Source organism: Gymnodraco acuticeps, unplaced genomic scaffold (genome assembly GCF_902827175.1).
Source record: "Gymnodraco acuticeps unplaced genomic scaffold, fGymAcu1.1, whole genome shotgun sequence".
NCBI lineage: Eukaryota > Metazoa > Chordata > Actinopteri > Perciformes > Bathydraconidae > Gymnodraco > Gymnodraco acuticeps.
In genome coordinates this window covers 2556834-2569705 of record NW_022989810.1, presented here as the reverse complement: position 1 = coordinate 2569705, position 12872 = coordinate 2556834, and the positions used below count along the sequence as shown (strand labels likewise).

General features: G+C 43.3%; 1 protein-coding gene across 34 annotated transcripts in view; it reads left to right on the top strand.

Annotated features, from left to right (window-relative positions):
* The window catches only part of rims2a (regulating synaptic membrane exocytosis 2a), a 172623-nt gene that overhangs the window by 290 nt on the left and 159461 nt on the right, over nt 1–12872 (top strand). For all 34 annotated transcript variants that reach the window (XM_034229151.1, XM_034229009.1, XM_034228994.1 and 31 more), the window contains exon 2: nt 353–554. In XM_034229151.1, the coding sequence (XP_034085042.1) occupies nt 370–554 (185 nt within the window). In that variant the 5' untranslated portion in view covers nt 353–369. The remainder of the gene's footprint in view (nt 1–352; nt 555–12872) is intronic.

Below are 12872 nucleotides of genomic sequence, written 5' to 3'. Positions count from 1 at the left end.
AAGGATGTAGTTCACAGCCTGTGCACTCTTGCTTCTTTTAAGGGCATCTTATTCTAACCCTATGTCAGAAATGTCCATGTGTAAATGTTCTACATATTGCTGTTTGCATTCGGCTGCAGGGTGTTTCATAACCCCGTTATAGGCATTTAATAGATGAGGATAAAGCCTGATATTGATATTTTGACGCTTATTTCTGCAGCAATGTGTATGATAGGCTACTCCTAACCGAGATGTCATGCCGCCTGTGAACCTCCAGCAAACCCCACTTCCAATCTGATATTTGACGGCTTGGTAACACAAATACCGACCGGAATGCTGCTGGTTGACAGTGCTTTTCTCGTTTTTATTGTAGCCAGCTGTGTGTAAAAGATGTCTGCTCCACACGGGCCCCGGGGCGGCCCTGGCCCTGCTGCCGCTGCCGCCGCTGCTGCTGCTGCCTCAGCGGCCGGCGACATGCCGGACCTGAGCCACCTCACCGAGGATGAGAGGAAGATCATCCTCGGTGTCATGGACCGACAGAAGAAGGAGGATGCGAAGGAACAGACGATGTTAAAGTAAGGAGAAAGCGGATATAGTTGAGCTGTTGCTGTTTGTGGGTTATTACAACTCATACACTGTGAGATACTGGTGGCTCTTGACATCCTAAATAGTCGTTTACTAGCCGGTAGCACCAAGGTGACATCCATCTTTCCTTCGCCTGGTTATCACCTCTCGCCTCCCCCCGTTTGAAAACACTTATCTCAATGTGTGTGTATCGTTTTATAATGCGGCATACACTCATAGACCGCTTTCCCCCACTTTGTTGTAGCTATAGCTGTACTAGAAGGGGCTGGGTTTAGCAAGCAACGGGCGCCATTTTCACGTAAAAAGGCCACGCCAAATTGCTTACAACCTTTCCCCACGAGCGTCACCGAGATTACACAATATGACCTGGAAAGATCATTTAAGGGTGTCCTTTGTGGCAATGGCGAACGCGGGGTGGTGTGTGATTTCAAACGTTAGAGTCTAGGTAGATGCTGTCACCCCCCCTCCCCATCACCATCCCCATCAACCCCCCCCCCCCCCCCATCTCTTGTGTACAGATGTCGCTCGGAGCTTGTTTCAGCACCACGGCGCTGTCCACTGTAGGGGTTTTACTTCTTAAGGTGGGACCGGACTGATTTTACCGCCATCAATCGCTTTAACCGTTGGCGCGTGAGCCATAACTCTGCTTTATGTGGAGAATTACACTCTATCGTCTTGCCCTGGCAATTAAAAAACACACTTGGGTTTGTTAATTAAAATATTGGTCTGGCACTCTTAGGAAAGCCCTGGCTAGTGAAGAGAGGAGGATTTAAAGAGGGTTGCCTTAAATATTCCCATCCTGTTGATTTTCATGTAGTTTGCCTTCTTCAATGAAAATGATGCACATGTGGATTTTGACTAGTGCTTTTGAATGTAGCATAAGGGAGCAGCTGATGAGTAAATCAATCAGAATTTCTGCTGGAGATCTCTGGCAGGTTTTTCTGTTGCTGCAGCCTCCACCAGCATGGCTAGTGACATCCGTGTGAAAGATGTGTGCCACCATCACTGGGAGCCTTTTAGAGGCATTAGAGATGTTACTCTCCAGTATCAGGTACACATTTGCACTAAGGCAGCAGCATTCCTAATGGAGTGAAAATTGTGCAATCCCTACCTAGTGCTGCTGCATGATAAACATGACTCATGTACTCCAAGACACGGCTACCTCAGCCGCTGTGGTGCGTGCTGTGTGAATCATGCAGGCCTTTTCTGCCTTCCTTCCTCTTTCACTAGTCTCTCCCCCCTCCCCAATAGCGGAGTGTTTTTTTTTCCTATTTCTCTTTCTCTGAGGTAAAGAGGATTGTCAGTTTTAGTCATTCTTAGTCTGACAGTGATGTCAAAGCCTTGTCATCACTAAGCATGGGCAGAAGAGGACGTTGTTGTTTTTTTGTGAGGGACATGACTGACTGACTGTCTCACCATAATGTTAGGTAACTCTGATTGCAGGCCACAAAGTTACATTTATACAAGAAAGGTCAATAGCTAGCATGCTAATTTCCTTAACATTGTGTGTTATAGCTTTTTCTGTCATGCATGTCTTTGTAACTTCTGAGTTTATCTTGCTAGTTGGGTTAAACTGCAGCCGGCAAAAGACGTAGAGTTAATATTTAGGGCTGTCTGCCTCCATTTTGTTGTGTTTCAGGGATTCTGATTTGTAAGAAACATGCAGGACCTCTTAATAGTTATGTTGTCTTTCACCATTTCATTCAGCATTTACTTTGTTGTGTCTATATGAACAAGGTGACTCATCATTACAGTAAATCCCTAGCTTCTTTACCGATGAATCACACCAGCATAACACATTCTAAAGCAGCTTTAATATGCTCAGGCCTGGCATAGGTACGACTGCAGTGGATTAACTTGTCATTGGATTGGTTTCTAGCATTTTACAGCAGTGTCAGAAACAAACACCCACTCTGCATCATGCGACCCTATAGTCTGTGTGCATCTGTCGCAGTCACGGCCTAAACCCAACGCGGTTCGGATGGCGTTTGGGGGAAAGGAGGCAGTTCTAACATCGAAGTGTGTAATCTAACAGAGGGAATCCTGGGAGGATGGAGGGATGGAGAAGAGAGAGAGAGAAGCCTCCAGCTGCAGAGCTTGCCAACTTGCTGTCATCTCACTAGAAGTGCTACAGAGAGCATGGATGGAAATCCATTGCTGCTGACTTGCATATAATTAGCTACTCACTGTTAGCCTGCTCTTTCTTAGTAGGCCTTTGAATGTCTGCAAGTACAACATGGGCTGCACCAATGAGAATCGATTCCTTAAAAGTCCATAAGACGGCACTTTACATATCTATAGGTCATTCTCAGAATTCTGGAGCCTAGAAGGCTGCAGGGATAGAAGTATATTTAGTGAACTTTTACATACAAAATATACACATGAATTAAGCAGGTGCATTTGTTCCATTTAACTGAATATGCTATAGCTAAAGCTAGCTTTCCATGTACCACTGAGTCTCTGAGCAGTACAGCAATAATGGCTATGGGACCCCCACCCCCACCCACCCAGGCACTGTGTATCCCACAGGCAGGCATCAGCTGCCTGTGATGATGATGGGGTGACCCACACAACTCCCGGGGCTCCACTTCTCCTTTCTCCCATGCTCCTACAGTCCTCTTGGGCTGCTTCCTGGTTCTGCTTGGTGGCTAAGAAAGGGGAGGGGGGGGCTTTCTCTTTCACAACTTTACCCTCTGATGCTTTCTCATTGGTCCTATTTCTCTTGCTACATATGGTGCTACCTATATTATGAATCACACACAATGTCTCGACACACACAAGTATCATAACCAGATAAGATTGTTACCAGGGCTCCCTCTATCAAAACAACATCTAAACACAGAGTTTGGTGATATTGTGAAGTACTGTTGATTAATGGGAGTTGTTGTGTCCACCACCATTAGCATCATTTTTTAGTTTCTTTCAGTGTACATATTTCAGCACTGTTAATAAACTTATCTTGTTTCTGTGATCACAAAATATCCAGAAGTCCAGAAGGTATTTTTCTACCAGGTCTCCTCATCTCAAATAATGGACCTAGTGATTCAATCTGGTAAAACACTGAATAAAGAAGTATGATGTTGAATTCAGTGTTTGTGGTGGACACAGTTTGGATTGGCTACAAGCTAAAGGCTAACGTTAAGTCACATTGTTTCTCTGATAACTGAGGATCCAGACCTCTGAATACAAACATTATTCATCCAGGGTCGTGGCAGACAAAAATGCTGACGGCATTTTAAGGACTGACTGTTATTTAAAAGTTAAAAAATGGTTAGAAATATTTGGGTTAATGTATGTACACAACTCAACAAAACATAGGGCCAATCCTTTTGAGACATTTTAAGTGTGGATGTTGCATACCTCTGAAGTGTTCACTGATGACTTATTTAGCTGTCTCTCTACTTTAAACAACACCTAGCTTGTGTCCCAGTAAATATCCCAGTTCCTTCTCTATCTTGTGACATCATTCATCTTCATGAATTTGGCTGTGATACTTGTTAAGGGACCTCCTTTGACAGTGCTAATTATACTGGCTGCCCTGTAGGAGGATCTCCCAGTGAGAGGTGTCTGCTGCTTTGCCATCTATTTGGGTACCCCCTTCTTTATAGCAAAAGAGGAAGGAAGCCCTGTTCTGTTCCCTGTTGCTGAAACATCATGTGTATCAGGAGATTTGAGGAGAACAGAAATCCAAATCTTTTTTTGTCACAGGGGATATTAAGGACATGTTTTAATGACTTCCGCACTATTTTCAATGAACACTTTTGTTGCATTCTCTTTTAAACAGTATGACTGTATCAAAATGATGATGTCGTTAATAGAGGGAGATACCAAGCTAACTTGATTAAATATGAACAAAATGAGTTGACTATATGTCATGATATGTATTGATTTTAAAATATATTCTTCTTAGTTGTAATGCCTTTTGGGGTTTTCCCTTCCCTGTAGTTTTTGTGCATGTCAATGGTCTGACAATGCTAAAATCCCTGTGTTGCCTCCAGAGGGAATATCTCTCCCCTCTCCCCCCCCCCCCCCCCCCCCCCCCCCCCCCCCCCCGGCCTGAAACGCATCCATTGGACTCCTTTTTTTTCCCTTCCATAATATAGTGTCATCGTCATGTAACACTTGCACTTCTATTGGCTAGCGCTCCAACACATTGTACATGACAAGCTAAGGGGCAGGATATTTCTAAGCAGTTGACCAATCACAACAGAGCCAGCCAGCTAACTAATCAGAGCAGACTGGGCTCTGGTTTCAGACGGAGGGTGACAAGAGGTGATATGACCTCCTTAAGTACATTTCTACCAAACACTTAATAATAATAATAATAATAGCTTCAATTTCTATAGCGCCTTTCAGGGGACCCAAGGTCGCTTCACAAGTAATAGTGCAAAGACAAACATAACAAAACAAAAGACAGACAAACAGAACAACAGATCGATTTAGGGGCCGAAAGCCTTGGCAAACAGATGGGACTTGAGGGCCCTTTTGAAGGCTTCAAGTGTGGGGATGTTGCGTATCTCCGCAGGGAGAGCGTTCCAGAGGGTGGGGGCTGCCACACTGAAGGCTCTGTCCCCGTAGGTTCGCAGTTTGGTGCGGGGGGTGGTAAGCAGGCCAGAGTCTGAGGACCGCAGGTTCCGGGGTGGGGCATGTGGGTGAAGGATGTCCGAAACTTGTGGTTTCAATGTAATTTCAGTCATATTGCCAAGCCCTATTTTAGATAATACCTTCTTACTATCTACACTGTTACATTACCTACACTGTCATCCCTTTATACTATTTCTCTAATCAAATCAGACAAGACATTCATTATTTAATTTGAATATTTTATGATAAATGGAAGTATAGAGAATTGTTTACATAAGTAATAAGGAGGTTACGATCTACAATCTAGTTATCTCCCTAATGATTTAAAGAACAATCGTACCTCTGGTGAGTAAGCTATGTTGAAAGGTGTTGGGGGGTTGGTGTGTGTATTAAACATGAAGAGCATTGACCTAGAATTTATCTTTGATTGATCACATCCCATTTCCTTTTTCAGTTAGCCCCCCTCCCACCACCAACCCCCGGCACACATGCACAATTCATCCCCCAGTCCTGGTCATTTATCTGATAGTGCCTGAGAGCTCAGTGTAACAGCTGGGGTCAGAGTAGAGAGGCCCTGTGTCCCTCCCTGGAGGCTGTAGGATCTCAGCCCTTCTGAGAGAAGAGCAGTGGTGGAGTGCACACATGTTATAGAGACCCAAGCATTCAAATGTCATTATTTGTTGCCCTTACCAAGTGTAAGATTTGATCAGAGGCTGAGAAAGTCCTTAACCGAACAACCCAAAGAAAACATGCTACTGTGTCAGTTCTACAAACAAGAGGCAGAGCAACACTTCCTGATTTACAGCATGTGTAAAGAGTGGAGAAGCAAATCATGTGCTGCAATAACTCAAATAACAAGAAACGAAAGAAGCTCTTATGCCCCTTTCACACCAGCGCTTTTTCAGCTCCGGCTCGGAGCTGGAGCCTGAAAAGCGCCGGTTTTTCCTGTTTACACCGCAGCGGCGCCGGCTCTTAGCTCCGGAATCGGGTTCACTTCCAGCTCCAAAAAATTGTCGGTCTAGAGCAGTGGTTCTCAAAGTGGGGGGCGTGACAGGGGGGGCGCGAGAGACCAGGAGAAAAAATGGTTATTAAAAAAAAAAAAAAGATTATAAAAAAAAAAAAAAAATCATATTTTGAAAAATTATTGATTCGAAAATAATATGATACAGTACTATTACGTCTGGGTCTCTGTGTTTCATTAAAGCTCGGCTCTGTGTGTGTGTGTGTGTGTGTGTGGGACGAGCCATTTTGTGTGCGTGCGTGAGCGAGAGAGAGAGATAGCGCACCGGTACCGGAGATCGTTGATGTTAGCTTCTGGTGCTAGCGAGCTACGCTAACGGATATAAGGAGTTTTTTTAACAACAAAGTGGAGGAGAGTCCTCTCCTGTCAGACTGAGAGACTCAGTGAGATAAAGGACTCTCTCAGTGTTATCTCAGTGGGTCTCAAACGTTTTGGTCACCATTAATGTAAACAATTATTTCCGAGGCACACGTTTATATGATCATTATAGTTATAAAAAAATAAGAGAATACATGAAAAACAGCTATGAAATACTATATGACAGTAAAACAAGAATAAAGTTTAAAAGAGTGATTTATAAAATATCCATAAAGAAATAGTAAATCTGTTTACAATTCTGTTTCATCTGGGTGTTGAGAGATGTATCCATAGATCTCTTCATTTTGCTCTCAAAGTGCACCAGATTGATGCTTTCAACTTCAATATTTAAAAATCTTCCCGGGGGAGCATGCCCCCGGACCCCCCTATGTGAGGTCCACACACCACCTATAAAAATAGCACTTTACCCCTGCTTACACCTATATGCCGAGACTTGATATCGAGCCTTCATTGTAACAGTCGCGGGTACATAGTGTATGTGCGTGGGGGAGTGTTGCAGTAGAAAATTCCACTGTAGCGACCGTACATTAATGGGAAACCCTAAATGTTTGAGCACGCTCTATGAAAGGTCAAGCTACCCCACAGCAACCCCCAAAAGAAATCTCTGGCGCCGCCACTGAGCCTGACTATTTGTGTTGGGGGGGCCCGACTTTTTTTTTTCTCTAAAGGGGGGGCCTGACCGAAAAAGTTTGAGAACCACTGGTCTAGAGGCAAGAGCTTCGGAGCTAAGAGGTGGCGTCGCTTACGTCTCTCTTACGTCGAGGCGTGCAGGAAACTAAACCCTCCTCCCCTGAACATGGGTCGACTGTCATGCCTGCCTACAAGCAGTAGTGCTTATAAACACACTTTATAAAGTCAGGCAACACTAACCAGGCTTCGTGTGATTCTGTTTATTTGTACCTTACTTTGACCATCCGTTCATTGTTATTGATCATTGTGGAGAGAGGCAGACGTTTTGTTTTGTATTATAGCAGCTATCGGATGGAATCAATACATGGGCTGCACAGGTTGTCGTGTCCGACTATCACAAGTAGAATCATAATAAAAATACGCCGGTAAAATGTGCCTGTAGAAAACGGTTTATGTCACAATAGGATAGCAATAGCAAGTAGTCAGTTTAGCTTCGGTTGCTATCTATGGTTGCTATGCTAACATCACCCATTTTATACCAGAGAAACTTTCATAACAGCGTTGTGATACCAAACAGCGTCAATTCAGACTGACACACATTCACTTAGGCTAAGGGGAACTGGGGATATGTATCAGCTGCTTGTGTGAGTCGGACAGTGAATACTTTAGAGCGGCCGCAGCAGTGTGAGCTAACCGGGAGCTAACGGAGGAGAATAAACTCCCGTGGAAGAGCAGCCAACACTGCAGCGGTCGGTAAATGCTGCAGAAACACATTAATAAACAATGAACCACGGTACTCTGGAGCAAAGTATAAGGTTGGAGAAGTCGTTATTCAATTTAATCTGGCTTCGTGTGATTAAAAGCAACACGATCATCGACCCGACGCAGTTCCCCGTTGTTGTTGTGAGCGCCGTAATGCTGTTGGGGAGCAAATCAGCTATGTAAACGATGACGTCATGACGCAGCAGCGGCAGCACCAGTCGGGTGCTAAGGGCGGTGTGAACAGAGCGGGAGCAGAAAAGGGAAACCGGAGCTGAACCAGAAAAGCTCTAGCTCGGAGCTAGAAAGGGAAAAGCGCTGGTGTGAAAGCCGCATTAGACCAAAACAACCGGAAAAAAATCACGTAAGCAACAAATAGGCAAAACAAATCTTCAAACCTCAATGAGATGAAGCAGTGTGTACACTATCAGTGTCCCTGAAGCGCCACATTTGAGAGAAGGAGACAGAAGGGATCACACGCGGTAAATGATTCCAGGCTGAATTTGAACCCTAGTCCTCCGCACGAGGACCGAGCCCCAGTATATGGGCTGCCAGCTCACCCAATTGAATAATCAGATGACAAATTGGTTAATTGAAAGACATCACCTTGGACTTTGAGGAACTGGGATAGACACTATTTTCTGCCATTTTATACCAAACCTTAAAGGTTTATTATGCTCATCTTCAGGTTCATATTTTTGACATGTTTCCATGCTTTAATGTTCAAAAAGCTCTTTATTTTTCTCATACTGTCTGTGCTGCAGCACCTCTTTTCACCCTCTGTCTGAAACCAGAGCCCAGTCTGCTCTGATTGGTTAGCTGGTTGTGATTGGTCAACCGCTTATAGATGTCCCGCCCATCATGCACAATGTGTTGGAGCGCTAGCCAATGGAAGCGCAAGTATTAAATAGTGATGTCACTTATGGTAGTAAACAAAGGATTCCAATCGCGTTTCACCTATATAACACAATACAGGAAAGCGACAACCCCCAAAAGCATAGTAAGGCCTCTTTAATTGGCAGATGCATTTATTATAAAACAATATACAGTTAGTTGCTGCTGTGGTGCACAATGCTGTAGTCTTCTTGCACTTTAAATGATTATACTTCAATTGTAAACCTTGTCCAACCTACTGTAGCAGTACTGTACTTACTGTAGTTATGATCCTGCCAATAAAGCTCTTGTGAATTAAAAAAAAAGAAGACAGACCTATGGTTGTGAAATGAGGCGAGGCAATGCTCAGAAGATTCCCACTGGACAATATACAGTATACACACACCACAACACACACACACACACACACACACACACACACACACACACACACACACACACACACACACACACACACACACACACACACACACACCACACACACCCACACACACACACACACACACACACACACACACACACACACACACACACACACACACACACACACACACACACACACACACAAACACACACACTCTCTCACTAACTCTCCCTCTCTCTCGCTGCCATCCTCTTGTTCCCTCAGCTCACTCACCCATGCTCTGCTCGCCTTCCCATGCAAAGAGCAGATTCTGTCATGAGCGTTCCCATCCCCCACCACTTCCCCCAAGGGAGAGAGGGAGAGAAAGTGTAAGAGTGGATGCTGTCTTGACTCCATAAAGCAGAACGCACGCCAAATGAATACATCATCATGCTAATTCAAGTAACAATGTGTTTTGGTTATGGGAGGCTGGCATGCTGTCAAGTAGTTTGGCTCAGCTGAATATGGGGAATCTGTTCAATTGCCATCATGACAATGATACATGAAATTATATATTTACAACTTGCTCATAAGCTGTGCTATTGTGGGAGTTAAGGTGCATCATTCTAGTGATGAGGTCCTCTGATGCTCTTCTATCCATTTACCTTTTTTTTACAAGTCAGCCATTAACCTACTGTATTGTGATTTCGCACTTGCATCTGCCATTTTTCTCTCTAGATTTGGCTTGTCTGCTTTGACCTCCACAGTTGGCTGAAAGTGTGGGAATTTAGTCTAACTAGATTTACCCGGGCTGAATCACAGTGCTATTTTTCTTCATAGGCACTTAGCTAGTGTTATTATCCTTGTATATTGTTCTTTTTTCCATCAACTCCTGCCCTGTGTCTCTGGCACTCAAACTCATTTGAAAAAACAGGTGAGAAATATATATATTTGTGGCATTAGTCAGTTATCTCTGGTTAACTGTGGGTAGAATCCCAGACCAAGATGATCATCAGTATCACACACATGGCACATGCCGTTATTACGGCTAGCATATTTTTACACATGGAGCAGACATGGAGCAACAAACACATTTTTAAGTTATGTTTCTGGCCAACTGATGAATGCAAGTCTAATGTACTTTTCTTCATCTCGCTCTGTTTTTGTCTAAACCAACTACTGAGAACGTCCTCATAAGCTTTACTAAATGCTATGCTAGCTAGCTTTTTGCTAACTTTGTCATTGTAGGTAATTGATTGATTGATTGATTGATTGAAACGTTTATTAACAGCTTGTATATTGGGTACAGTACAGTACAGCTCAAAACATACAATTATTAAGGGGATGCAGACCAGAGAAAGACTTTCGTCTTGTTTACATCAGGGTCCCCCCATTTCCAATTCATCATGTCATTTAAGACATATAAGACATATTTGACATACAGATGGCTTATTTACAATTTACATACAGGTAGTTTTTTACATACAGATTGCTTGTTTACAATTTTCATTTTAGATTTCGTTCTAATACATCCTAACCGGACATTTAAGACATACCAAGTCTACAGATATACAGTTAGTAACAGAGTCTAAAATGCGAGTATATACATAGATGGGGGGGGGAAGCTGTCCATTGAACGACAGGTTGAGATTTGTACCATTACCGGGGCCAGTTTTGCAATGCTCTCCCCCGAAGGTGCTCTTTAAGAGAGGTTTTGAAGGTAAGTATAGTTTTACTTTCCTTTACAGTTGTGGGAAGAGCGTTCCACCTTGATGTGGCATAATTGCGAAACGTGTATTCCCCCTTTTTTGTGCCAAATCTGGGTTCACATGATTTGTGGAGCTCCCTCTGGTGTTATGATCATGGTATTCCTTGACCTTTGGGAAGAATTTTGACATGTACATGGGTACCATAGAGGTGTAGTGGATCTTGTAGACCAGGCCCATTGCAAGTAGCTGTACTCTGTCGTCTACTCTAAGCCATCCTAGGTTGTCAAGTGGGCAGAGGTGAGGTGGGTTCTAGATGAAAGGTCAAGCAGTAGTCTGACCAGTTTATTTTGCGATGTTGAAGTTTTATTTTTAGCGCCTTGGAGGTGCTATGGTACCATGACGTGCAAGCATAGTCATAGTACCCTTGAATGAGTGCTCCTGCCAGAGTTTTCAGGGTGTTTTTGTTTACCAGAGAGGAGTAAAGAGTAACAAGTAAAACAGTTGCGGGCCATTCAACAAACACAAGGTGCTTGTATGCGCTATACTATGTTAGCTAACTAGTCGCTAACTTTGTCAGTGTGCCATATGATGCTGAGCAATTATTTTATAGTGGGTTTATGAGATTTTTTCTGCGCAACAGCTGACTGTAGCTACCATGATGCAACGTGGATGAAAGCTGTGACAGTAAAAAAATAAAGTTGTGGGCTATAAAAACAAAACAATAAACTTGTATGAGATTGCAATGTTGATACAAAATACAGATTAATGGAGATTTAACTCCAACAGGAGGATTTGTTAGAGACTTTTAAATTAGATGGTTGCTGCCCTAACACATTTATGACAGTAGTGCACGGCTTGTGTTCAAGATGTTAAAGGAATATGCCACCTAATTTAACTGTGTGGCTCATTAATGTGTTTATTACATTTTATTTGGGAAATGAAAAAGCACTGAAGAGGTTTGGTTGCTGGTAGGATCGAACCATCGTAGGTGTTGGTTGTTTTATGGGATTAGTTGATGATAAAACTAGTTTGACTTGTTATACATATGGCCTGATGAGTCTCTTTATAGGTTTTAAGCAGGGCCAAAAGGGAAAGGATACAATCAGAAGACATAAGTGGAAAGTTGAGGACAGGTTAGCATGTGGTAGAGGAAATGAGAAGGGACAAGGGGAAAAGAGAGGACAGGAAAAGGAGAAGAGGACATCAGGGAGAAACGAGAGACATTGACGTCCAAGATGCTATCAGGTCTCGCTGCTGATATGACAGCCTCAGTCCCCATTGACAGAGCAATCAGCCTGCCATCTCCCGCGTGGCACAGCACCGCACAGGCTCTATTGTATCTCAAGGCTTTGTTCTAAATAACATCTGCATTCGTCAGCATAGGTTTTATCCTCTGGGCTCTTATCCCTCCAGCAAAGTTTGAAGGGATTTTCCTGCCCCTGGCTGCGCAATTTTAAATGCCCTTGGCAAAACATGACAGTGGGGAAATATTTAAGAACAAGACATGGGTTGTGTTAACTAGATTTTTTTCTGGTAATGTTTAATTAAGTGCATACTGTACTGTTTCACTGCATGTGTTGGATACATTGACACTGCCTCAAGCTGCTGTCATTTTATGAACATTTATTGTATTTAAGCATCATTTTGGCAAAATCATAGCGCATACCTTGTGTATTAAGATTGCCAGTTGAAGCCCCCTAGAGTAAGCATTGGAGCTTGCGTGTTTAAAATATAATGCAATATATTAATATTAATTTCCCTACAAAAAGAAAGTTATATGATTGCAGCAGTTCAGGGATCCTGGACTGAGTCAGAACAGAACCCAACCAACAGCGGCTCCAATACTACAACATCTGGCCTCCTGTGTTACATAAGCCTCTCAGTGCAGGAGTAGTGTGAGAGCCACAAAAGCTATACAAACACCTATAGAGCTGAATGGTGGAGTAACACAATGAAATAGAACATGCAAAAAGTATCCTCAGCCAACAGG